The 24,425-nt window shown below is 38.5% G+C and overlaps 4 protein-coding genes across 5 annotated transcripts; 1 reads left to right on the forward strand and 3 right to left on the reverse strand.

The window, feature by feature from the left end:
- Window positions 1–467: 467 nt before the first annotated feature.
- On the reverse strand, window positions 468–2,319 carry LOC141846396 (GDSL esterase/lipase At5g03810-like). The gene is made up of 5 exons (XM_074734432.1): window positions 2,058–2,319; window positions 1,814–1,944; window positions 1,470–1,703; window positions 746–1,001; window positions 468–661 (listed from the first exon to the last, which is right to left on the reverse strand). Exons 1-5 carry the CDS (start codon window positions 2,317–2,319, stop codon window positions 468–470), a joined length of 1,077 nt encoding a protein of 358 aa, XP_074590533.1.
- Window positions 2,320–2,776: 457 nt separating this feature from the next.
- Window positions 2,777–4,163, reverse strand: LOC141843228 (protein CHUP1, chloroplastic-like). The gene is made up of 2 exons (XM_074731312.1): window positions 3,321–4,163; window positions 2,777–3,243 (listed from the first exon to the last, which is right to left on the reverse strand). Exons 1-2 carry the CDS (start codon window positions 4,161–4,163, stop codon window positions 2,803–2,805), a joined length of 1,284 nt encoding a protein of 427 aa, XP_074587413.1. The 3' UTR covers window positions 2,777–2,802.
- Window positions 4,164–4,461: 298 nt separating this feature from the next.
- Window positions 4,462–12,762, reverse strand: LOC141845883 (conserved oligomeric Golgi complex subunit 1-like). Its single transcript, XM_074733890.1, has 6 exons — window positions 10,478–12,762; window positions 9,401–9,595; window positions 6,910–7,214; window positions 6,593–6,778; window positions 6,156–6,333; window positions 4,462–5,043 (listed from the first exon to the last, which is right to left on the reverse strand). The coding sequence occupies exons 1-6, from the start codon at window positions 12,662–12,664 to the stop codon at window positions 4,864–4,866; spliced, it is 3,231 nt and encodes a 1,076-aa protein (XP_074589991.1). The 5' UTR covers window positions 12,665–12,762; the 3' UTR covers window positions 4,462–4,863.
- A 4,386-nt stretch (window positions 12,763–17,148) lies between these two features.
- Window positions 17,149–23,833, forward strand: LOC141833737 (E3 ubiquitin protein ligase DRIP2-like). 2 transcript variants are annotated; one of them, XR_012602241.1, is made up of 8 exons: window positions 17,149–17,623; window positions 18,605–18,704; window positions 20,911–21,226; window positions 21,353–21,783; window positions 21,877–21,927; window positions 22,575–22,647; window positions 23,307–23,683; window positions 23,772–23,833. XR_012602241.1 is itself a non-coding variant. In XM_074721236.1 (7 exons), the coding sequence occupies exons 1-7, from the start codon at window positions 17,467–17,469 to the stop codon at window positions 23,487–23,489; spliced, it is 1,311 nt and encodes a 436-aa protein (XP_074577337.1). In that variant the 5' UTR covers window positions 17,149–17,466; the 3' UTR covers window positions 23,490–23,716. The 2 variants fall into 2 exon arrangements, 1 of the variants encoding a protein (XP_074577337.1); XM_074721236.1 differs by lacking the exon at window positions 23,772–23,833 and having other exon boundaries at window positions 23,307–23,716.
- The last annotated feature ends 592 nt before the right edge of the window (window positions 23,834–24,425 follow it).

Raw genomic sequence — 24,425 nt, forward strand, 5'->3', positions numbered from 1 at the left:
TGGAAATTCGAATCCATGAATTCTAATCACAGGATAGTAATTTTACTATTGGAATATCATGAGTGGAATAAAACTTTAAGTGACAGTGCCTTTGACGCACTATAACATGAAGGAAACTCCTCCAAGCGTAATTTGATGGCTGTTTAGTTGAAAGTTCATTCTCTTAATTAGCTTTCGAGCTAAGATCTCTGGTTTATGTGTCTCAGTAGCTCTTCACAGTACTCAAATTGGTTATAATATGGCATGTGAACCAGCAAAAGCATTATTACATAACAAGCAATAGGATGGCTAAATCATCAACATAGTAGTAGTTCAAATCTAATAATAGCGGTTAAGCTAACCACCTTCAGAGACAACTGACAAGACTAGCAGAATAGTGGATAAGACAACCACTTCCTCATACAATTCTAAATGCATGCACTAGAAGTAGAGTTCTAGAGAAAAGGGAAATGCCTGCATTGCATTTCTTATGAGATCAGATCAATGCCCTGGAGCAGGAGAGCATCAGACAAGACCCTGTTAGCAGCCTCCGAAGGATGAAAGCTATCCCAGAACACATACTCAGTGGCGTTGCTGCATGTCCCCAGAGTTCTTGTGTTGCAAAGAAGCGATGTCTCGATCGTCCCTGTGCCACAGCAAGCTCGCTTTGACTCGAAGAAACCTTGGGGCCAAATGGAGGATACAATTGTCAGTTACGTGTCTGAAACTTTTTGTATGTTTTGCAGTGGGTTCGAACTATGCATACCGCTGCTCCCAGGGTTGTCGATCAGGTCCAGTAGAGGTTTATAGATGTCAAAGACGACTAGCCTCAGATCAGGGCGACTTCTTCTCAGGGATGCAGCAGCCGTGTTGATCTTCTTGTTGAAGGTGACTGCATCGTTATTGAGCCGTGTCACGCAGCCATTATTGCCACCACCAAACAAAGCGATGGCTGCTGGAAGGCACCCCATTGGTGGTAGAGATGTGACACCGACTCTGCGTGCTCCCAAATCGTACACATTCTGGTCCACAGAATAGGCCATTTATTAACGTCATGAGTAATGAATAAATGTCTGCAAGTTAAGAGCAGAGCTCATCAATTTCCTTTGGTGTCTTGATTGCTCAACTACTACTAACGTGCAGTGACCCAACTTTAGCCTGAACGCATTGAATGACATATAATGGAGTAGATCATTTATTTTGACTAAAGTAGGAATACTCGCTGTGAAGGACATTGTATAATGTAAATACTTGGTAAGTGGACAACGAAGGCAGAGGGCAGAAGACTAATTGCTTTAATAATTTGAAAAAAAGCTCGTATATTTAGGTGTGTGATTTAGTAAAGTGTTCTAATATTTGGCTCAACAAAAATAACTCATATATTCTGATGCACGCATGAAGAAATGAAGAAATGGGAGTTTTGATGCAGTGTGTAGATCTTTGTTAAACAATCCCTAGAGCAACTTTGTGAAGTTTTGCAGGGAATGCACCTGAACGAAATTGGTAAAAGATTTCGCCAGCAACTCAGAGAACTGATCAGGGGTGTAACTTGCACTGAGCATAGGATTGACGTAGTAGTTCTGGATGAAATCACTATTCCCAGCGCTGAGAATGTAGATGGAACCACTGAATAGGGTTCTTGCTTTTTCTCTCCCGGCAATGGTTTCCACCTTGGACTGGTACTCCTTGTAGTACTGCACTTGCTGGGCTAGAGGGATTGCATGCTGCCAAAGAGAGACAATGATGGTAATCCTTAGCAGGACGACGTGTTCTTGGCCATGAGAATCATTACAGTAGCTATGAAAATCCACGATGAAAATCTGAGAACACTCACATAGAGATTTGCAGTGCTGTTCAAGTATCCAGATGCAGCAGAGGCAAAGTTTGCGCCATTCAAGAGATTTGTTCCTGCAGCTTCATTGCTGAGGTAGGCTGGTGGATATGAAGTGAATCCGAGGTTCTCGACTGCATGGGAATTTGTTTTTGTTCATAAAAGATTGATTGAATTCGTGGCGATCATTAATTAGTAGAAAGTTCATGTTCTGGACAGATAAAACAGTCTTTTGACAATATAATACCGGTGAAGTCAGTTGCAAGCTTGCCGTTGCAGAACCGTCCTGTTGGCTTGTGCTGGAGAAAGTCTCTTCCATAAGGAGGGAAGTCGGCCCTGACAAGAGTGGCAAGGTTATTGTTGTTTCCGGCGTCGACGACGGAGTCTCCGAAGATCATGACACCAGGGACCAGCCCTTGCCCCGCGGAGATTTCCACCATTGCTGCCAACACAACAGCAACAAGAGCCAGATTCGTGGTTGCACTAGTTCTTCCTCTCCAAAGCTCCATTGTTTCACTCCCTCACTAAGTGAAGTGTGCTCTACAGTTGCTCAATGGACAAATGTTGATGGAGAAAGAAGTAGATGAGAGGGATTTAAGAAGGGGAGAGGAGAACTCAAGAATTAAATGTGGGCTGAACTGTCATCAAAAGATGAGCAGTTATAGTGCAATAAGTTTAGGCATTGAAAGCTTTTATGGACCTGTAATATATCCTTGAACTGTAGTATCTAGATCTTGCACTGCCATTTCCTTATCTGGAAACAGATCGATTACAGGATCATAAAATTCATAATTCTTCTTCTTGTTTATCCTCAGCTACCTAACAGGATCCAATGGGCTTTGACAATGACAAGAAAAAGATGGTGATGTAACAGTTTAATTACACTTGGAGGATTGTGAACTAACGAGAAAAGTTTGTAGATTTAGTCATTGTGGCAGATAAATTATTTGTTAATGTGAGCTTCAATATTTTGAGTAATTGAATGCAACAAGTTAATCCATCAATTCTGTTTCCTCCTTTCTCTTTCCTTTGGCCCATCCTCTAAGCTTGCGCAGCAACCTTGGCTTCTTCAACCCACAATAACGACGGCTCTTCTTGCTGCCTTCAACTTCCAAATCCATGCAAGTTTCGTTGCTGTTCTCTGCAGCAGCTGGGGAACATTCTGAGTCATGGAACTCCACCCTGCAACTCTTCACAACTTCATTCTCCATGATCAGCTGCTCTTCGATCTCCTGAACCGGATTCAAATCTTCTTGTTCTTCCTCTTCTTGGTTCATGGTGAGTTCATGGCTCAAGCAAGCGCCGACCCAGCCCAAGTATATAAGCTCCTCCATTTCCAGGTACCATTGATACCGGAACAGCTCAAGTTGATCGAGTAACTCCTGGTTCGAAACAGTCCTGAAGCTTTCACTCTTGATCATCTCTGCTTTTGCCTGTGAATATGAGCTCGCACAATTTAACCTCTTTTCTAATCGAAAAAACAAGTTAATTGGGGATCTAGGATACGAACCTCTGATGCAGATTGCATTATGCCTGTCAATGCTTCCAGCTTGCAATCTAATGAACTGCTTTCCTGCATCAATCGATCTGCAAAATCTTTCACTTCTTTCAACTCCTCCTCGATCCTGGACCACTCATCCTCTCGAGCGCTCATAACCAGAGTTTGCCTCCGAGCTTCGAGACGATGAAGCCTTTCTATTTTTTGCATCTTGTTTATCTTCCTCTGCTGATACTTGAGCTCCGTTCTCAGTTTCTTGAGATGTTGACTGCGAATGGTTCTCTCGAGCCTCCGGTTGTTGGCTTCCAGACACTCGAGCTTGTAACTCAAAGACATAATCTGTAACTTGTGGAAATCCGCTTCCTTCTCCTTTGCACTGTAGTAGTCCTGGAATTCTGACTCCATCTCATTTGCTCTGTCAGCAGTTGCAGCCACAAGTGAGTTCAAAGACTCAATCTCTTCTTTTAGAGTCATCAGTTGCAGAGGCTCTGTTTCATCTTTGGTGGATGGTTGAATCTCACAAGCTCTGCCATCAGTTGCAGCTTCTTGGATATTAATCATCAAAGCATCGGTTGGATTTTCTAGGCACCTCTGCAGGGACTCTACTTGTTCAAGATCATCATCCTCTTCTTCCTCTTGGTATATGGAGGATGAATCGAAATCATATGTGGAACAACTGGAAGAAGAAGAATCCATCAGGCTTTCTTCTTCGTGGAACGGAAGGCCACAAGGTTTTTGGTTTCTTTTTCTGGTGATCTTTGTGAGGGCTGAGAAGATGAGGCCAGCAAAGGGGAGAGCAATTAGAAGGAGAGGGTTTAGTCTGGCTGCTTCTCTTAAGTTCTTGGCCTTCTCCATGCACGAGGAAGGAGGTACGCTACCTTGAGATCCATGCAATTGATGAGTGGTAGTATTTGGGCAAGCTCCAGGCTTGCCTTGGGGCAGGTTCACCTCCAAAGTGGGGTTGGAATCCAAGTGGCTTCTGATTTGGGTGAATGATTAGTGAAGGATAATTTGATATCAAGCTTGGAATAAACGAAGATTGAGATGTACTATTTTATGAATAACAAAAAGGAACAAAATTCGAACAAACAAAATTAATCTTACTCAGGGCCCTGGGGAGAAAACTATATATATTTTGTTGAAACTGTGAAACTTGTAACATGAATTTGACTATTTATTATATAACAATGTCGTCCAATATTTTAAGATCAACAAACTAGATCAAAACTCGAACAAACAAAATTAGTCTTACTCGGCCATGGGGGAAACTATACATATTTTGTTGAAACTGTGAATCTTGTAACATATACAACTCTGATCGCTCAACTTCTATAACATGGAGGGTTGGACCAAGTGTTCCAACTCCTAAACACTGCACATTGCAAGACAGATTCCACTGCATGGGGTTTCAATTAATTGCAAATTGCTCATGCTGTGAGAAGGCTTACAACCTCTGCAGTGAGACTGGAAATTGCCAGCTGAAGTTTGCCCTCTCCAAACAAATGGATTCTGTTCCTTCATCTGAATACTCATATTGACGCAGAATGAACACAAGTTAAGCTTCGAACATGGCCGCACCTGATGTAAGAGATGATAGAAGCCCTGCTGCAGGGCCAGGAAGAATGTCGCCAAAGGTCGACATGGCAGCAGCAGATCTGTCTTTGAGCCTACCAACTTGGCCATCAGAAAGCATAGAGCCCCATCTGGAGGTACTCTCCCCAAATTTGCTTCCCACCTGGGGGCAAAGTTATAAGAATAGCACCATTCATGTTCAGTATCATATTATATGGCCAAATCTGAAGGTAAAACGTTATGTAAATGTATACTAATCAGACTTGTAAAAGAATCATGACCATTAAATACAAAACATATTTTATGAGGCTAACAAAAAATTATGAGGTTTATTGTCATTAAAATCAAACTTAACTCATCAAGAAGACATTGAATATTGAAGCTAAGCCTGGATATTCAATGTTGATTATAAAGCAATAGTCATCAACTTGCCACTATTTCACCTATTATTTTTTTGAGACACTAAATGAAGCCTTGTGTTATCTGGACAATAACATGGGATGATAAACCAAAAACACTGGGAAAATTAGAAGTGCCACCAGGAAGAAAAACCATGTATCATGATCAAACAACAGTCACTTTTATATTTCTGTTGCTGAAAATCACGCCTATTTCCACCATGCATAGCTGGCTAAAGAGAATTTGGATTGTGAGTAATTATTTGTATAACCTATCACCGGTGACACAAAAGAATAGAGCTGACAATATCAGACACAACCTATGAAAGAGAGCTGACATGACCAGAAAACAATTAACAAAGACAAATTATGAAAGAGACACAATGAGAGAATAAATGGGTTCATATGAACTAACCTGTTATAAATTTAATTCATTTTAGAAATATTAATCTTATACGACATAAAATTGTCATAAAACTTTATAATCATCAATCTTACACCTTATAAAACTATTTTTTTAAAATATAACTATTTTAATATTTTATTATAATATTTTTTTGACCTAGCACAATTAACATAACATGACACGAATTGCCACCCTTACTAGGGAATATGGACAAGTGATGCCTTAAAAGCCTATCAAGGTAGTTGGCACCAATAGGCGAAAAGTTTCACCTGAAAATTTTAAATATTACATTTTTATTTTATGGAAATAACCCTAAAACCACTGCACCTAAGGAGAGACCTAGAATAAGGTGGCACAGTGACTAATCAATTTAATATGCAACTGATGATATTTTCTGACAACATAATCATAACACTAAACTGCAAAGAGGATTTGTTAAGAACAAATATGTTGGATTTCCTACTACTGTACCTGTGTCATGAGAGACTTGAGCAACGGTGCAGTAACTCCATAGTTTGGACTATCATCAAAGTCTGGCTTCTGAGATTGTTCCACACTTCCATATGCTTTCCAGGGGCTCCTCATTGAGGTATCATCAGAAGTCTGCAGAGCTGATTTATGTACATTTCTTGACGATAATGCAGGAGCACTGAAGAGAAATTTTCATATTAGAACCATACAATGAGATAATTGTAGAAGTACAACTACAAATATGTCTCAAAGAAACCTAAGAAGGTACCAATCTACTTTCAAGGAAATATTACAAAAACAAAATTGATTTGCTTGAAGGAAAATATTTGATTTAAAACTTTAGGGTAGATAATGATCTTGCAAAAATCCCATTCTACATTCAACTTTATTATCTGCCTTGTTGTAGGACGTTACATATTAGGGAAAGTAAAACTGACCTGATAGGGAGGTATTTAAATCGGGGAACTGTGGAACATCTCATAATGTTTGAACCTGCATTTGACTTTGTAGGCAATTTCTGGACAACGTCTGTGTACATACGATTAAGCTGAACTAAGAAGCCAAAAAGAACAGAATATCGCTTGTATGATTGCTTCTCATTCTCCCAGAGGTAAGGCTCGTACCTGCAAAATATTTTAAGATAAATGTCCATGACAAGTCAATATTTTATCATGATTAAAATCACATAGCTTGCCATTTTATTAGTTTGATATTCAACCAAAATTCCTAACATTATAACTAAGAGGATGCTTACGTAGCCCAGTCAATGGGATCCAGCCTCCGTGAAAAGCTATTGATTAGTTTCAAAATGGCCTCCACATTTGCAGAATCAGGCTTGTTTTGTGGCTGTTTCCATCTTGACGCAGGTTTTAGTATTTTAACTTTTAATGAATCTTCTTTGGCATTTGATTCAGGACCACTGACAGTAGAGTCTTTGCCTCCAGAGAGAACATCAGCAATGAATTTCAAATCTAGCAAAATCTGCAGTATTCCTTTATCTGAGACTTGATATTCACCATTCTCCAAGGCTGATAAAAATCTTTCATAGACTTCAACCACCTAATGACAACGTTTAATACGAATCAAATAATTTCAGTTACATAAATAGTGTATTATGTTATAAATATTTGTACCAGTTGGAAAAAAAATCAATTAGTATTACATTCACATTGCCTGCAAAAATGGATAACTAAAATAACAAAGCGCTCTTAATTACGTCTCTACTATGCCATGAATCAAAACAGGGGAGTAGACATATCAATCTCTAAAATCTTGTCCCAGTGCTGAGCTTCTATATGAGATCCATCTGGTCCTAACTGGCACAGCATGTACCAAAACAAGGTAGTGTAGTCTGTGCTTTGTCAAGAGAAGGACAATTGACTACTAAGGAGGAAGAGGATAAGAGGAAAGAAGCAGGAAGAGGAAGTTGAAGAGGAAGTTGAAGAAGAAGACTCAGGAGACATACCTACTCAGATACTCCAATCCACCATAATTTCAAGCTATGGTTCGTTGTTTCTCTCAAAAACTCCATTCGTTGCTGGTTCCTGATCTCCTGAATTATCACACTGAGGCTTCATGATCCTTTATCTCGAAAATGCCTACAACTGTCCACTGAATCTGTGCAGTGTGTATATCAAGTTGGAGTGGGAATTTCGACGTCATTTGCATTTCAGGATGTGCATAGAGCACAGCTGGATAGAGTAGAATTTTATTCTATGATACACATATAAAAGATAATGCCTATGTTCTCATTAACTTCTCAGTATAGCCAACTATTCCAACTTTTGTATGTTAATAAACCATACTAGTCTCTTTTGATCTTCATATTGCATCCTAAAGAACAGTTGGAACCTATTATTGATGTTTTACTGAATTGATCCCAGAGTTGCATTTACTGCTGTTATATTTCAAATAATAGAATCTCAAGAACCACCACAACAACTGTGTATATGTAGTGTGTTTGCTGGACTGATGATTTCATTTTGCTAGGCCAGGTCTACGATGCTTGACAATTGGTTTTCCAATCATCAAACTGTCAAGAAAACTACTTCCATTCAATAACTTAGATATTTATGAAACTCGAACCATATGTCTGTGAATGCACACAGTTGATGTTTGAATCCAAGCTAGCTCCTGTTATCTCTATTATTTATCCTTGTTTTAATCACCCATTTTGAGCTTTCTGTCTAAAGCTCATCAATCTTTGACTTGCACTCTTAATTCAGACCAGGGCTCACGCTTAATCCAGCTTAACTTGAGAAAATGCTGGTCATAATCCTAAGGCATAAGCTCTTTATTAGAAGCCTAAGCTTTTAGATAAGTCTAAAAGTGAACACCCAATCAAATTTTTAGTATTTTGGAATAAATATATGGAAATTTTAACTTGAGGCTGCAAAACCTCATCCTAAGTAGAATTTTCTGTCATCAACGAGATGTTGTACAGTTAAAGGGCAGTCCGGTGCACAAAATTCCCGCCAATGCGAGGTCCGAGGAAGGGTCTATTGTACGCAGTCTTATCTGCTTTGCAAGAAGTTGTTTCCAAGACTCAAACCTGTGACCTTCAGGTTACACGGCAGCAACTTTATCGTTGCACCAAAGCTCCCCTTCTAATGAGATGTTGTACAGTTGCCAGACATAAATTGCACAATAACATTACTGCTGTACTACTTGACAATACAAGTAGGCTGACAAAATGAACCATTAAAGTTGACAAACATTTCATTCGTTAATTTAAAGATCTAGATTGAGCTTCTGGGCTACAATTACAAAAGTGCATCTTGCATTCTTGCTAATAAATTAATTTGGGAATCAATTCTTCCTAGCAATGTTCATGACCTCGATGATGTTCAATGGTAGCTAATAGATTCAGTGAAGCAATTGAGCAACAAGTTCATGTTGAACAAATGATTATTTTTGAGCTAAGCAATTGGTATCCTGTAAGCTCATTAAGCTAATATAATGCATGAGCATTTAGACTGGAGCACAAGATTTCTAGTTATTTAGTGGTTTAAATAAACACTGATGATAGAATCAGCATTATCCAGATATCAAAAAATGCATACATCCTAACAGAACCAGAAAACCTAGATGCATAAATTCAAAATTGAAGCACACACATATGACCGACTATTCTTGTATGGAACATGTTAAAAATGTCCTAATCAAATATTCCTGTAAAAGTAATACATATCACATATTAGCACAAGGAGATCAAATTATAAAGTTAAATGTTTGGAGCAATATACCTTCTGTAAAAATTTCCACGCAAACATCTGCAGTGTATGTCGGTCAAGAATATGACCTCCCATTCTGTGAATTTCTAAACAAGCTTGAAAGAGAATGGAGGTGATATAGAGTGAAGGCATAGAAGGAAGAGAGATTTTCATCTCCAAAGGGCCTTCCTTGGAATCATTTTGTTTGATGGTAGTCACTTCCCAGCCCTATATAAGAAATAGTTACCATGTAATTCAACTAACATAATCTAAATATAAGAAAACAACAGCATACTATAAAATTATAGCATATGCAACAAGTAACTCCAATGAAAAAAAAAAACTTAACAATTAGCTAAACATATAACTATGGTATGACTTCTTTCTTCTACTCAAAGGAACATGTTATTGATGTGTGATCCATATGAATAATATATTGCTGTAACCAAACTCTGTTACTTTTCTACAATGGAAGCTTAAAAATAAGTTAATGGATTAATACTCTCATCCGAGCGAGTTGTGACACCTTCACTCTCTTTGTTTTCTTCTTTTTGAAATACAAGATGGTTAAGCAGCAAGGAGGGAACCTTTGGCAACCTTCACTTTAGTCATCAATGCAAGAACAAAAGCAAACTGAAAGATCCTTTCTCTTTGTCAAGCAATGCAACTAGATGCTTATCAATCCAAGAAACATACTATCCTCTTTTCATCATAACAACAAGAATCTATGCAGCCCCATTATTTGGAGTCAACATAAGATACCTTTTTATTGCTGTGCATAAATTTTTCCTAGCTTTCCTTCTATTACAAACAACAAACTTAAATTTAATTATCATATGGATTTGCGAACCTGTAGGTCCCTGAATGACCAAATCACTTACCTTAATTTGAGATCTCTACCAAATTCTTGTAGGTATCCTTCTATCACAAATAATAGTGATCAGAAGAAGAGGTGAAATTCAATTTCCTAAAAGAGTTGAGCATTTGTAGGAATCGTGACATTTTTATTTACATGATTTCCCTTTAATTTATGCTGTAAAATTCCCTAGAGAATGATTCATAAATAATCACAACTACGTCATTTTTCTAAAAACAACAGGGACCATATACCTGCAAAGGAGTTGAAGAAGATAATGTTTCATCTCTGGTAATATCCTTGGAAAGAATTAGTGCTAGCTCATTGGACAGCCAAACAATCCACAGGCTGTGAGATTTGATGGACAGATCTTTAAAGATTTTGTTAAGTACATCAAGCTTTGGACTTGAGTTTTCATCCAGTGCAAACAACGCAGCAGCAGCTGAAATTGTCTGCCTTCTAGGATTACCAAGAAATTGTCTCCTAGGACTTTTGGAGCTATGATGGGGAGAGATTGGAGAATCAAAAAATGCATTATGTTTCCCAGGCAAAGGAGAGGATAGAAAGCTAACAGAGACTGCACCAGGAGTATCTTTAACCCACTGCCTTGGAGATCCAAGAATTAGAGGTATATGACTCGAATGATTTTGTAATGCAAACAAAAGGCGTCCTATAAAGAGTGATCTGTCAATAAGGACAGTGTGAGGTAACTCCTTGTCCTGTGTGTTTCTCTCCAAAGCAGTAGCAAGAAGTGCAAGTTCATCTTCAAGTTCCTTCAGTAAGACAACTATGGTGTTGTAACATTTTTCTTGAAGATATGGCGCCAGCTCTTTTAACCTCAAAAAAGAGTTGTGAGATTCCACATAGAACAAAAGATCCTCTAGTATTGTTTGACATTTTCTGTCCAATGCATCTCTAATCCGACTAACTTCAGGCCCAAGATATGCATTCAAGCTACTGTTGAAGTCATTCTCATAAATTGCTGGTTTATGTGCATAAAGTAGTCCTGTTTTCTTTTGAATTGACTCTGAGAACCAAATTCCGCCATCAGTTGACAGATTTTTCAAATAGGCTTGTGAATCATCTGGGCCATTCCTCTCTGTAGTTTTCACAATAGCCTGGATAGAGTTCCTCAAGTTGATATCTATATTCAAGTTTGCAAACTCTGAATTCATGATTACTTTCATTCTGCCAGTAAATGCCTCTTCCAGCCTATCCTCTAAGATGTCTTTTCCGTTCTTCAGGATGAGCCCACAAATCTGGTTCCAAGGGGACTCAATGTCAGAGCCAAAGACACTTTTCAGCCAATGTTCCAAGCTCTCCTCCAATCCCTCTCGGTCATCCAAAGTATAACGAACCATCTTTTCCACAGCTGCAAGGCCCTCTCCGCTAGCAATTGCATCAGTTATACGCTTACCATTTGGACACCTACCAAAAATTTCCTCACAGCAGTTTCTTAACCAAGAAGAACAGGTCTCAGCAATGCAATCTGGTTCAAGCAGAACGATGGCTGCTTCCAATTTCTCCCTATGCGACTTCCAGAGCCTCACTTCGTCCTCTGGATGAGGGATTGCACCAAACAGCTGTGTCCCAGGGAGAGACCCTAGTACCATTTTGTAGAACAACGGCATTTCATTCAGCGCTTGAAGAAAGAGCTCGCCCACTTGCCCCAAGCTAGATCTTATCGTCCTAACCACATCACATAGCAAAGAAGAAGAGGAATCAGAATCCAGGATGCCACCTGCTAACTTCTGCGAGATCCACGACCTCCTCGAGTCCAAGAATAGGCCCAGCACCTGCTTTGGCTCAAGGTCGTCGATGGTGGCAGCAGCAGCTAGGGCATCTGCGTAGGCGGCGATGGTGAGCCCCTGATCAGTCAGCCTTTCGCGGCTCCTCTGCGAGATCTGGGCCCTGAAGCCCTCGACAATCTCCCATTGATGCCGAAGAAGAGGAAATTTGGCGAGCAATTCTCGATCGGCGGTGTTGATTAGGAGGCCGTAAACTTCGTGAGCGCGGAGGTACCGACCGGAAGCCTCAAGGAGCATGGACTCATCAAGGCAGCCCCAGATGTTCTCAGGGGTGTCGACGAGGTACTTGATCCTGGCGGAAATGCCGTAGACGCGAGCGCCAGCGGGGTTAGACGCGAGGGTGGGCGCTTCGGGAGCGGAGGGGACGGAGAGGGAGCGGAGGGCGGCTTCGACGGCAGCAAGATTGGAGTCGATTGACTCGCAGGAGGAGTGAATGAGGAGGACGGAGTCGGCGGATTCGATGAGATCTCGATAGCTCTCGCCGACGAGCAGGCGGAGCTCCTCCTCCTTGGCCTTGATCTCCCGCCTCGTGGCTGCCTCCGCGGCGCGGATCTCGGGGATCGGCTTGGAGCGGAAGAGTGTCTCAGCGTCGCGGGCGCCGCCTCCGGCGGACGGCAACGGAGGGGAGCGCATGGAGACGGATCTGAGAGAGGACGAGGGGGAGGGGAGGACGCACGTGACGAACGAATTACGGGGAGGGAGATGAGGTCAAGGGGCTAACGACGCGACCAGCGCTGTGATTATCGAAGACATGGAAATCGAAGAGAAATGAAACAGGAAACTTCTTTTATATATATATATATATATATATATAATTTTTTCAATGTGCAATTTTAAAATTACTATAATATTTAGTGCTTCATAGTTTGAAAAACTTTTGTAATTTTGGCCACATCGTTATAACATATTAAATAATTGAAAATAATTATTTTAAAATATAAAATTTTCTGTTAGGCCCATGGGTTATATATATGTGTGGGCTAGCACAAACTATTAGCTCGATAGGCACAAGGAATGAAATCGGCCATGAACGACTAAGCCTATTTCTCATCTCCTATGTTTTTATATTTCTTCTATAACCATTTGAAAATGATCTGATTTAATTTAAATTTTTTTAATGATCATATCCTGTCATTAATATTATCATTCTATTTAATGAAATAATAAATTAGCATATCCAAAATTTGGACAAAGTAATATTATTCTGAAAGCATGAATAATTAAGATAAAATGGTAATTATTTACTATTTTAAAAGAGGCATTGCAAAGAATTTGATAGTTTAAATAGAATTTTGAGTGATAAATATTAGGATCAGAAAATGTATTAAAGTAGAAGCTAGAAACATCAGTGAGATATATAATGAAAGGTTTGTGTCAAATGAATAAAAATATAGAGTTACATAGGACTAATTGTCATTTGTTTCATTTGACAAATTTATCATTCTAATATATTTAATCAATATCTTCATAGGCCGATCTGGATAAACTTTTGTAATAGCATTAAATATAACTAAACTACAATATCGAAGAAACAACCTATTGCAATCGAGCAGTGGAAGTACAACGTATGGAAAGAAATACATTCAGTGAATGGGCTTATCAGGACAAAAGATAGAATTGGTCTGTTTCTGTTTTGAGAAATTAGCAAAATTTGTTGCAATTTCGCAACAGGAAGGAGTAACTGATGCAAAGTAAAAGGGTATAGATTATAAAGGAATTTTCAATTTACTTTTGCAACTCTGTTTATCTAAGAAAAAATTACATACTGTCTCAGGAGGCTTGCTGTAATATATCTTATCTGCTTTCATCAAAATCCCAAACCATGCTCTGCACTGATGCTTCCTTCGTGCTTTGAGATCCATTCATAGACAAATGGTTCAATTTGAGCAAGGATCTGTCATATCTGTAAACAGCTCCTAATTTAATTGATGCTTCTGATACACCCTGCAACCATGCAGCCATTCAAATTGGATGTATTAAGCAGTTACTCTGCAAGCAACCTGAGAGTTTAACTGTACCATATATACAAGGAATTACTCTGCAACTACGAAAGCATCAAGATCATGAACCCTTTTTTCATTTGGCAATTTGACATATCAAGTAGACATCAAATAGCACAAGTGTGATATGCCCAAACAATGTTGTAATATGACATATCACATGGTAATGTTGCAAGTAGAGGAAATATTACAACAAAGATTTCTTTGATAATGCCCTACTTCTATTGAATGATAAGCTCCAAGTAGGAGACGCAGACCCAATCTCCATACAAAAAACTAAAGCATATTTCATTGCATATGTGGCTTTAACTTATTCATCACCGGAATGTTCAAGCAGAAGCTAACTGGAGAGACCAAAATAAACCAGAAAAAGGTCTTATTTAACTAAACAGGAGGACCAACAATGTGAAGAAAAAACAATTGGAACTGTAAATATGGATAAATACTCAGGTTACTTATCATGTGATTCATCACTACCAGTTGTCTCAATAAGAATATAGAATCATACTACACAACTAGCCATACGGTAAATCTCCCTAAAATTTCTGATATTAGCTACTTTCTTGAACCTTGCTATTGATAACGGACACTTCAATTCTTGACCTCTAACAACAATCATCACTTCGTCAACCCAACCAAAGAACCGTACTTGACATGACAAAACTCCACAACAAATGAAAGCTTTAAACCCATTACAGAAACCCATCTCGTTCCATGGAATGCGACAGTCACGTGCAGCAAGCGATTAAAAACCTAACAAATTTTAAATACCGGTCTTGGACCAAGAAATGCAAATCAAAAGATATGAGAAAATGAAAGGAAACAGATTGAAAACGGACACTTTCCAATTTTTTACATCTAATAACAACTCACTTTATCAACTCAACCAAATTAAAGAACCGTACTTGACATGGCAAAACTTCACAACAAATGAAGGCTTTAAACTACTACAGAATTGTTCCATGGAATGCGATAGGCAAGAGCAGCAAGCGATTAAAAACCTAACGAATTTCAAATACCGGTCTTGATCCAAGAAATGATAATCAAAAGCTATGAGAAAATGAACGGAAACAGATTGAAAACGGACATTTTTCAATTCTTGACCTCTAACAACTATCGCTTCGTCAACCCAACCAAAGAACTCGCTTTCTCTGGAGCTCGGCGTTCTCCTGGCGTAGACGATTCTTTTCGTCTTCTACCGCCTGTGGGTCCGACGGGTGGACAGACTCGGGCTCAGCAGCAGGGACATTGTTGAGATCCAACAGCGGTCGCTTCGAAGAGCTAGCACCACTTCCATCGCCTCTGACGGAAAGAGGAACCATGGCATAAAGCACAAAATCGAGCAAGTCGTTAAGAAATGGAGCAAAGAAAGAAGCTTCCAAAGACGAACTTGTCACAGTCCAAAAGGATACGAGTAATCAAAAGTACGGTAATACTAATAATCACTCATTGACAAAACTTCACAGCAAATCAAAGCTTTAAACCCACTACAGAAACCCATCTCGTTCCATGGAATGCGACAGCCACGAGCAGCAAGGAATTAAAAACCTAACGAATTTCAAATACCGATCTTGATCCAAGAAATGCAAATCGAAAGCTGTTAGAAAATCAACGGAAACAGATTGAAACCTGAAATGGATGCCAACGATGATTGTTGTTGGGAAGATCGAGACAATCGCCCAAATAGAAAACGTCGGCACTCTCCAAGCAACTGGCAAACTCTCAGTCGCCCTAGTCTCCGCCAATTATTCTATCGACGATAATTCAACTTGGTTCCCTGATGGCAAACGGAACGGAACGTTGGGCATGCCTATATATAGACATACGGAAAATGCGATAAAAAGATCGGACGGCTGAGATGCTACTTTCAGATGCATCTCAGCCATCCATCTGGTAGGTGAAGACGAAAAGGCCCACTGGGCCCTTAAAATCTATTTAGTTATGCACTAATTTTAAGGCAGCGGATACTTAAGTCACAAATGCAATGTTAGAGTGGGCATAATGATATAATTGAATTAGTTATGACGGAGTAGAATTAGTGAAGTAGACAAAAATCAAATCTCGATGAAGCGGAGACAATGTCCTCCTCTGTCGTGGTCAACTGTAATTTTTCGATTTACCTCCTCATAGATGGTCGTGGGACGAATCGTGTGGGATCGCTGAGATGACAGATTTCATCTTTTGCTGAAGAGTAGACATAATTCAACCCTCGGGACATATTTGAGTTGGGTACGTTAGAGCAGAGTTGTTAAAGTGGGCAAAGACGAAATCGAGATAATGTCCTCTTCCGTCGTGATCAACTATAACTTCTTGATTTACCTCTTTATAGATGGTCATGGGACTGATCGTGTGAGACCGCTGGGGTGGCGGATTTCACCTTTTGCTGAACCAATGAGTGAGTATAATTCGGAGCAGAGTTGCTGAAGTGGATAAGGATTGAATCTCGGTGAAACTGAGGTAATGCCCTCCTTCGTCGTGACTAACTACAGCTTCTCGATTTACTTCCTTATAGATGGTCATGGGTCGATCATGTGAAGCTGTTAGAGAATTCTACCTTTTCAGTAAAAGGACATAATTCAATTTAAATATAAATTATTTTTTAAAACAACAAAATTAAATTAAAACTAAAAGGGTTACTTATATAATTATTAAAATTTAGAACCAAAATAAATTTGGCATTTATTTCAAATCGATTATGACATATTACACCTCGAAAAATAACTAAATCGCAGTGCTCGTTGTATCTTGTTAGTTTATTCCGATCAGTTTTTCATTCTGAACAAAATACATGATCAAATTCCATTTTCATTTTATTTTCAGAACAATACTAAAATTAAGAAAAATCAGCGAAAAATCCCCCCTCAGCGCACGTTAGCGTTATCTGAACAATCCTCCAAAACACGTTGTTTTCGCCAACGGATATTCGTTCATTCACCATTTCGTAGCTTACATACTCTACCAGTCTTGTTATTGCTCTTTGGCAACTGGACCCACTGTCCATCTTCTGAGAGCGACGAGCGGGTTCCTCTAAGGTACGCACCAATAGGAAACCAGCTCTCTTATATACAACCTTTCATATATACACACAATCACATTCTCCCCCTTCATCGCTTCTGTTCTCTCTTCGCGTTCTTCTTCTCGTCCTCGTTCGATCTCTCTCCTCCCCTTCGACCCCGCCTCTCTCCCCACCAAATCTCACCTCGAGGCCGCTCCTTGGCTCCTCCGCTTCCTTATTTCCCATAAAGATCCGATCTTGTTCGTTTTTTCTCGTCGGATCCCCGCCGCCCCGCGTTCCTACACGTGATTCGTCCATCAATGCCACACCTTGTGCTTTAGGAACTCCGAGCGACGACGTTCCTGTTGGAGGGTAGCTCGTATGAACGGTATGAGCGTGGCGGAGTGACGGGAGGCCTCCGACTGGAAGCAGACGCGGAGATGGCGAGCTCGGGGACGGAGGAGGACGAGGCGTCGGCGGCAGGGCCGGCCCAGGTGGTGGAGGTGAAGAGGAAGCTTCTTTCAGCGTGCATGACGTGCCCCGTCTGCAATAAGCTCATCCGGGACGCCACCACCATCTCCGAGTGCCTTCATACGTGTGAGCACCACCGTGCCCCTCTCTCCCTTTCGCTTCTTCCTCCTATTTTGGCCTCTCGTATTTCGGATGTTTCATGGTTCTGATCGATGGTTTTGGTTTGTGCTTACGGGGATGCCTTGTGGCGTTGGACCCAGTCTTTATTTTACGTATATACATCTCTCAGGGTTACGATGCTCCTTGCGGTAAAAAAATTGCTTACTTTCTAATTTCCAAGATCAATTAGGAACCAACGAACGTCTCAAAATATTTGATGTTTGGCATCAACTAAGCTTCTTAATTGATTCCCCTTGGACACGAGTGATTATGGCGTATATATGCATTGGTTTCATGATCCTGCTTGTATATGTAGTGTCTTTGTTTTGTCTCTGCTTCTATGGCCAGGTAGAAGTTACTGTTTTTTTGTACGAGATACATTGGGTTTCCGTTCCATATTAATTTCAATCGGTTATTTTCTCCGTTCGAAATTGTACTGTATGAGCCGAGCAAGCCACGTCAACTCATGCAACGGAATGACAGAGATCATCTTTGCATTCTTATAGTTGCATATACGTTATAGAAAGTTTTTATAACTTCCCTTTCTGGAAAATAAATCTTTGGTTTTGTTTTGTTTTTCCTTGTAACGTGCTAATTCGAAGAGAAGTCGTCAAGGATCATTTATTCTTTGATTTACATTATTTTTCTCTCGATCATGGTGGCATAGGCTTCACTTATATGCATATAAGTTCCATTCTCCTTTCTGTTTATCCTTCAACTCTGAAGGCTATTATAGTCTGATCCTTTGGTTGGATATCGTCTCATTATGTGAATGCAATATATTTGAGTAATCATTTACTTGTTCAGATCTCTAGTTACTTTCATAGGTTTATGCTTTTATCATTGGTCATTCATCTGGACATGCATCTTTGGTAAAGTTCTCCCGAAGAATTTAAGTCTGAACCTTAACTTGATTTATACGTAAATTAATAAATTCTACTTTACCAGTTTGCAGAAAGTGCATATTTGAGAAACTTGATGAAGAAGAAACAGATTGCTGCCCCGTATGCAATATTCATCTTGGTTGTCTCCCTGTAGAAAAACTTAGGTAATTTTGTTTTCCGTAGAGATTTCATACTTTATATTGTATGGATTTCTCATCATGGCTCCTAATTTGATTCCATTGAATTATTAGTTTGCTACTGTTTTTAATCCTAGAATCTATATACTTCGCTACTAGTGTTATGAAATACAGTGCATACTCTTGTGTTTTTTTTTAATGTATATCCTCAACCTTTCTAGTATACTACTTTTACCTCGATATATGTGGATAATGCTAGAATGAGAGAACATTTTTTTGATGAGAGGGATTCAGACCTTGGATCTTTTGCTCTATGCCATGTTAAATTTCATGGGCCAACCATGCATCTCAAAAGCTCAAATTTTTAGGGGGGAACAATTTATATATTTATATCCTTAATATGCTTCAATGTAAGAAAGTTAATTGGTATGTAGTTTGAGTTTTCAGGCTTGAATAAATAGCATGGTGTGCTTTGTGTTCCTTTAGTAATGAAGTCCAGATTTGACATCAGAGGAGCTTGCTCGAAGTTACATTGATGAGCACAAGATTTACATTAGAAGAGTAAGCATGAAGAAAAGATTAGTGGAATGAATTCTTCAGAATACATGGCAAGAAACCTTGAGGATGCTCCTTTTTTTTCCCTCTCTCCCTTTGTATTTGGTTAGAATGTCAAAGATTAGTAATCATCATCAGATTTGATGTTTTTGGGAAATTTTTTTGTCTTTGCTACAGAGTGTTGCCACACCACATTGAATGTCACAGTATTCCTTGTTCAAGGCAAGAGCAACAAAGTTAAACTTCTCCCAACAGTTCCTGGGAGAGTTGTGCTGGGGTTTCTTGGATTTATTATATTTAACTCATGCAAATACAAGCTTGGAGCCTTTGGACTATGGGGATTTTGAGGAAAGCTAATGTTTTTTGGGGAAAAGCATTATCGCAGTGTCAATAGACTTTGTGCTGCAGCACGTGCCAATGTTTCCTAGGAAATACCTTACTAATAATTATCAGTTTCCTATCAACAAGAGAACTCATCAATGCCAATAAGGAGTTGGGCAGGGCACTCATTTTACCATAGATTGTCTACTTTGGGGAATATAAGTTAAGATTCACATCCTTTTAGTTCATCTAAGACACATGTAGATTTATATAAATGAAATCAACCTAGTTAAATGTAAATGTTGGATTGATGCAGGTCAACAGGTGGAAGTCGGATTTTTCATAAACAAGTAACATACGTGAACCTATGAGATCTTTATTTTGGTTGATACTCAGTGAGAGATACTGGTTTTATATGGAAACTTAATTTCAGAACTGATTAGCCAATATTCTCTTTCAAAGTCTAAACATTTGGAAGTATAATACGGTCTCATTTAATACTTGAATTATGTCACTATTTTCTTGTATATTACAGAAGTTTCCATCATAATCAGCCTAATGTATTCTCATAAACTTTCCCATAAAAACCTTGTATCACATGTAACATCTTTATTGATCAGTGTGGAGTTCTTATTGAATGTTCCTAGCAAGTAGGCAACCTTATAAATCTAACAAAACACTGCTCAGTCAAGTCAATCAGTAATTGATGTGCACCAAGGGATTATCAACCCAGTCACCCACATTATTCTGAGCACTGCAGAGCAGTTTGTGACCAAACGGAGTGAGTGCGACTTCAATCATTAATTAGGATAATATATCAAATGATAGAGCACACTTATCAAGAACCATCAGCCATCAGGTATGAATATCTATCTTTATTGCTCATTTTTAATCAGCTTATATATGTGACGACAAAGAGGGGTTTTTCCCCTTCTATTTTGTGGGGGATAATTGGTGAGAACCCTCGGGCTTGATCACCAAACTAAGGTTTCTTTTCAAGTTATATGCAAAATCACTATGTATGGTTCTAAACTTATGAACTTATATACAGGTGCTCTGGCTTCCTTTGGCACAGGACATTTGTAATATCACATATGCTGGAAATGCAGAAAGCTTCTATTGAAGCAACACACATCAGATATTAATCAGATCATATTACAAAGAACAACATGAATGCAAATAAGATATAAATATTCTCTATAAAAAGGGACAAGAGATTAATACTTGTACTCCAAACTTGAGTTAATATTAAAGAATACAATCAACCCATACAAACAAATTTAGTTAATTCTCAAACTCACAGGTTGTACTGTCATGCATGAGTTAATGCTTGTCTGAAACACTATATCCATTGCAGGGCTGATCATAATCTGCAAGATTTGAGAGTGAAGATATTTCCTCTAAAGAAACCAAAGCATGGAGCTTTTGATAGTGCCCCTTCCATGACATTGCCTGCTAGAAGAAAAGAAATTTCTCTTTCTTCATTGGTGGTGAACACTCCAAGAGTTACTATACAGATAGGTCCATTAGGAAGGCGAAAAAGACCAGTTGGCAACAGGCCCACATTTCATGGTAGTGAATTGTATAAAAATGAGGATGAAACTACGGATAAGTTTGCAAAAAAATCAAATTGGAATGGAAACTCAACCAAGCAGGCCCTAAACAGAAGACAGGTGACATAAATGATAGTTTGTTTTATTTTGCAACTTAGCTTAGATGCTAAAGCTGCAAGTGAATTTTATTTGTATTGCTGCGTTTTTGACAGTTAACCTATGTTTATTGCTTAAAACCTATTCCAGGCTGCTTTGCCTTCTGACAATTCCAACAGTGATGCTAATAAAGATACAGAGAATGGTGTAACTGTCGTACAGGATAAGGCAGAGCTCTGGAAACCTTTGAATTGCTTAGTTGAAGCTGCAAACAGAACAAAATCTTTTAGGTCTGGTCTACAGAATTCTTTCATTAAGGCAGAGCAAAACAAGGCTCCTGATGGTGAAATAAATACTAGCAAAACCAAGGTTATGGAGCATCCTCATAAGTCTAAATCTCAGGATGAGAAGAATGACAATGCTGAAATGGCTTGTATGACAATAAAATCCAGAAGGCTGAAGTCAGTTAACCAGAAAAGGAGAAACCATAACTCCACTCAAACAATACATGAGGCCTCTGATGCTCAAATTGACAAGAAAATAACTCCATTGTGGTTTTCCCTGGTGGCCTCTTTTGACCAGTTAAGGAGCTTCAAAACTGGATGGTTTTTTTTTTATCTATTGCATAATTTTTCCAAGTTGTTCTTTACTTATCTCATGCACAATGGTTTCAGGGCTGGAGGTTCCTCATTTCCCCAGATATCAACTAATTATTTGAGGATAAAGTGAGTTTACTTTTCTTATTATGCATTAGTACTTTTGAAAAATTGAAACTTGTCATTGTTTCTTCTTCTTTCCTTTGGAATCACTTTCAAAAATAATGCCAAGTGTTGTTCTTCATGTTTTCTTGCATAGAATAGCTTTAAGTTGTGGCAAACAAACAATTGGGATAAACTTAAGACAATGATGTAACGGGTAGGGAACACAAACAATCAAGTTGTATTTTGTTATGGAATGATGAGAAAACCACACTTACTAACTATTCATTTTGTACTTGCCCTTCAAATTAACTTCTTATGGAAACATGACTGGTAACTGCTGATGAAGTATAAATTCTTGTTCTATATTCAGTAAGAAAGTGAATCTCCAACAAGCACTTTGAAGACAAAGAAAGCATTTAAGTTGCTCTAAATTTCCAATTGACTCATTGTTTGCTGGCCTAATGTCAACATCAATTTGTTGCTTTCCATTTTTGTTTGTTGATTTGTTCGCTGTTATCTTAATAGAGTCTTGAATTCAATTCAACTTACAAGGAAAATCTACAAAGCATAATTCTTGTCATTTCAATGTTTTTATAAATGATGTCTTAGATCATTATCGCTGTACCAATATCTAGCATTAACCATTTGACTGTTCTTATTCTTGATCCCAGGGATGGTAATGTACCTGTTTCTTACATTCAGAAGTACCTTGTCAATAAGCTTAATCTTTTCAGTGAAGCTGAGGTGAGTGTTCCCTGAACCAATAGTACTTCTTACCGAACAGGGTTATATATTCAAAAACAGTAATGTGTTCTACTAATATATGACTACATCAAAAACAAAAATTGAAGTCTCACTTGCATGGAGCCATTTGCAAAATACTAAACTAATTTTGCCTATGTAGTAACTCAAAAAAGGAAAGCATTACACTGTCATTTGTGCTTCAATATATCATGAAGATAACCATAAATGGTTTTCTGTTCAAGTACACTAAATATCCCCCAAAAAAAGACAATACTACCACTAGCACAGCATTAAAAACCATGGATTGTGAACTTCACTCTATTCTGTCATGGTGGAATTTAGTATAGACGTTCAACAGTTAACTTTCTAGCCTAAATCTTAACAATGACTTCTCGTCATTCTCTTCCCATATTAGTAAACCCAAAATATGACATGTACGAACTGTTTGATCATCTAGTTTAATTATTAGTTCGATGTTTGCATGTCTGTAGTAGAGGAAAATATAATTAAAGACCTTAAAATTGATCATAATAGAGATCATATACTCAACTTAGTTTGAATGAGGGAATATGTCATAGTTTAGGCTCACTCTTTCTAACTCATCATATTACCTTCTCTAAGCTTTATACAGCTAACTACTCCATGTTTGTAATCTGCAGATCGAAATAACATGCCGAAATGAACCAATGATGCCCACAATGTCCCTGAACAATGTGGTAGTACAATGGTTGAGGGGGACACCACCCTCACAAAGGCTTCCAGCAGTTATCGGTACCTCAGCGAAAGACTTCATAGTGATGTTGGGTTATCGGCCACGCCAAGTTGGAGTGCCAATTCAATAAATGTGTTGACAACACCAACCTTAGCTCGAACCCTCTTCAAGCTGGCATTGCTCATTTCCTCTTGCCTGCTTAGAGATGGGCAAAATGAGCTTCCTCTTCCATGAATTTCCTGTTGTTTAATTTGTTTGCTGTCCTCTTCACTTATTTGCAGAGAGTGTGTCACCAGGCCTAATGGTGATTCAACTAATGATAATGTATTCTTAGTTATATAATGGTGGTATAGTATAAATGCGTTTCTTGCTGCAAATTATTAGATTTTATAATGATTTTTTCTCGTTTCAGGTGAAGATTACTTGGAAGGAGAGGAAAAGACTTTACAATATTGCGGGAGAAGCAATAATCATCCATTCACATTTCTTTTCATTGTTCTATCTGTTCACCCAAGCAACTCCAGCTCAAAATATGATCAAATAATGAATGGTACAGAGACACTATTTTTCTTAAAAGAAATAATTAAAATTTTCAGATACTATCTTTCTTGTAAAATATCTTGCAACTTCATCTACTCCACAAACAAACAATTTCTTTTTCTATAAGAAATGGAAAACTCATAAAGTATGTTTATCATTTAGTGACCATGAATAGGATCCCATGGCTATTGGGAACCACACAATTTAGCCTATAATCGACTTGGTCACACGTTTTAATCAATCAAGTCACGTTATTATCCTTTTTCAAAAAAGAGATATAAACGTATATAACATGCTCCTCCATTCGATGCTCATAATGTTACAATAAAAGTGTGCTGGTTCAATCAAGCTGGACTCCATCATATCCCTTGCCTCTCACTCATAGTGAAAATTTATATGTGAGTGCATCGATCTATTACTCGTTCACATTTATTTGTTTTTTACACTTTCTTATCATATTTATTAAATATGAAGATCTTTATTAAATAATATATATTATAAATTGTTCATAGTGATCTTTAGAGAG

This window comes from Curcuma longa, chromosome 1 (assembly GCF_044706935.1).
Source record: "Curcuma longa cultivar G26 ecotype Majalengka, Jawa Barat chromosome 1, ITB_CL_G26_1.1, whole genome shotgun sequence".
NCBI lineage: Eukaryota > Viridiplantae > Streptophyta > Magnoliopsida > Zingiberales > Zingiberaceae > Curcuma > Curcuma longa.

What these genes read in the sequence shown, in the direction of transcription:
- LOC141846396 (XM_074734432.1), bottom strand. Translation starts at nt 2,319, where the DNA reads ATGGAGCTTTGGAGAGGAAGAACTAGTGCAACCACGAATCTGGCTCTT. An exon ending in CTTTTACCAATTTCGTTCAG is followed by an intron (nt 1,002 to 1,469) that starts GTGCATTCCCTG and finishes TCTGTGGACCAG; the next exon opens with AATGTGTACGATTTGGGAGC. An exon ending in CGACAACCCTGGGAGCAGCG is followed by an intron (nt 662 to 745) that starts GTATGCATAGTT and finishes TTTGGCCCCAAG; the next exon opens with GTTTCTTCGAGTCAAAGCGA.
- LOC141845883 (XM_074733890.1), bottom strand. Translation starts at nt 12,664, where the DNA reads ATGCGCTCCCCTCCGTTGCCGTCCGCCGGAGGCGGCGCCCGCGACGCT. An exon ending in CTTCTTCAACTCCTTTGCAG is followed by an intron (nt 9,596 to 10,477) that starts GTATATGGTCCC and finishes TTTCTTATATAG; the next exon opens with GGCTGGGAAGTGACTACCAT. An exon ending in CGTGGAAATTTTTACAGAAG is followed by an intron (nt 7,215 to 9,400) that starts GTATATTGCTCC and finishes CGTTGTCATTAG; the next exon opens with GTGGTTGAAGTCTATGAAAG.
- LOC141843228 (XM_074731312.1), bottom strand. Translation starts at nt 4,163, where the DNA reads ATGGAGAAGGCCAAGAACTTAAGAGAAGCAGCCAGACTAAACCCTCTC. An exon ending in TAATGCAATCTGCATCAGAG is followed by an intron (nt 3,244 to 3,320) that starts GTTCGTATCCTA and finishes TCATATTCACAG; the next exon opens with GCAAAAGCAGAGATGATCAA.
- LOC141833737 (XM_074721236.1), top strand. Translation starts at nt 17,467, where the DNA reads ATGGCGAGCTCGGGGACGGAGGAGGACGAGGCGTCGGCGGCAGGGCCG. An exon ending in CTCCCTGTAGAAAAACTTAG is followed by an intron (nt 18,705 to 20,910) that starts GTAATTTTGTTT and finishes TATCCATTGCAG; the next exon opens with GGCTGATCATAATCTGCAAG. An exon ending in ACTAATTATTTGAGGATAAA is followed by an intron (nt 21,928 to 22,574) that starts GTGAGTTTACTT and finishes TCTTGATCCCAG; the next exon opens with GGATGGTAATGTACCTGTTT.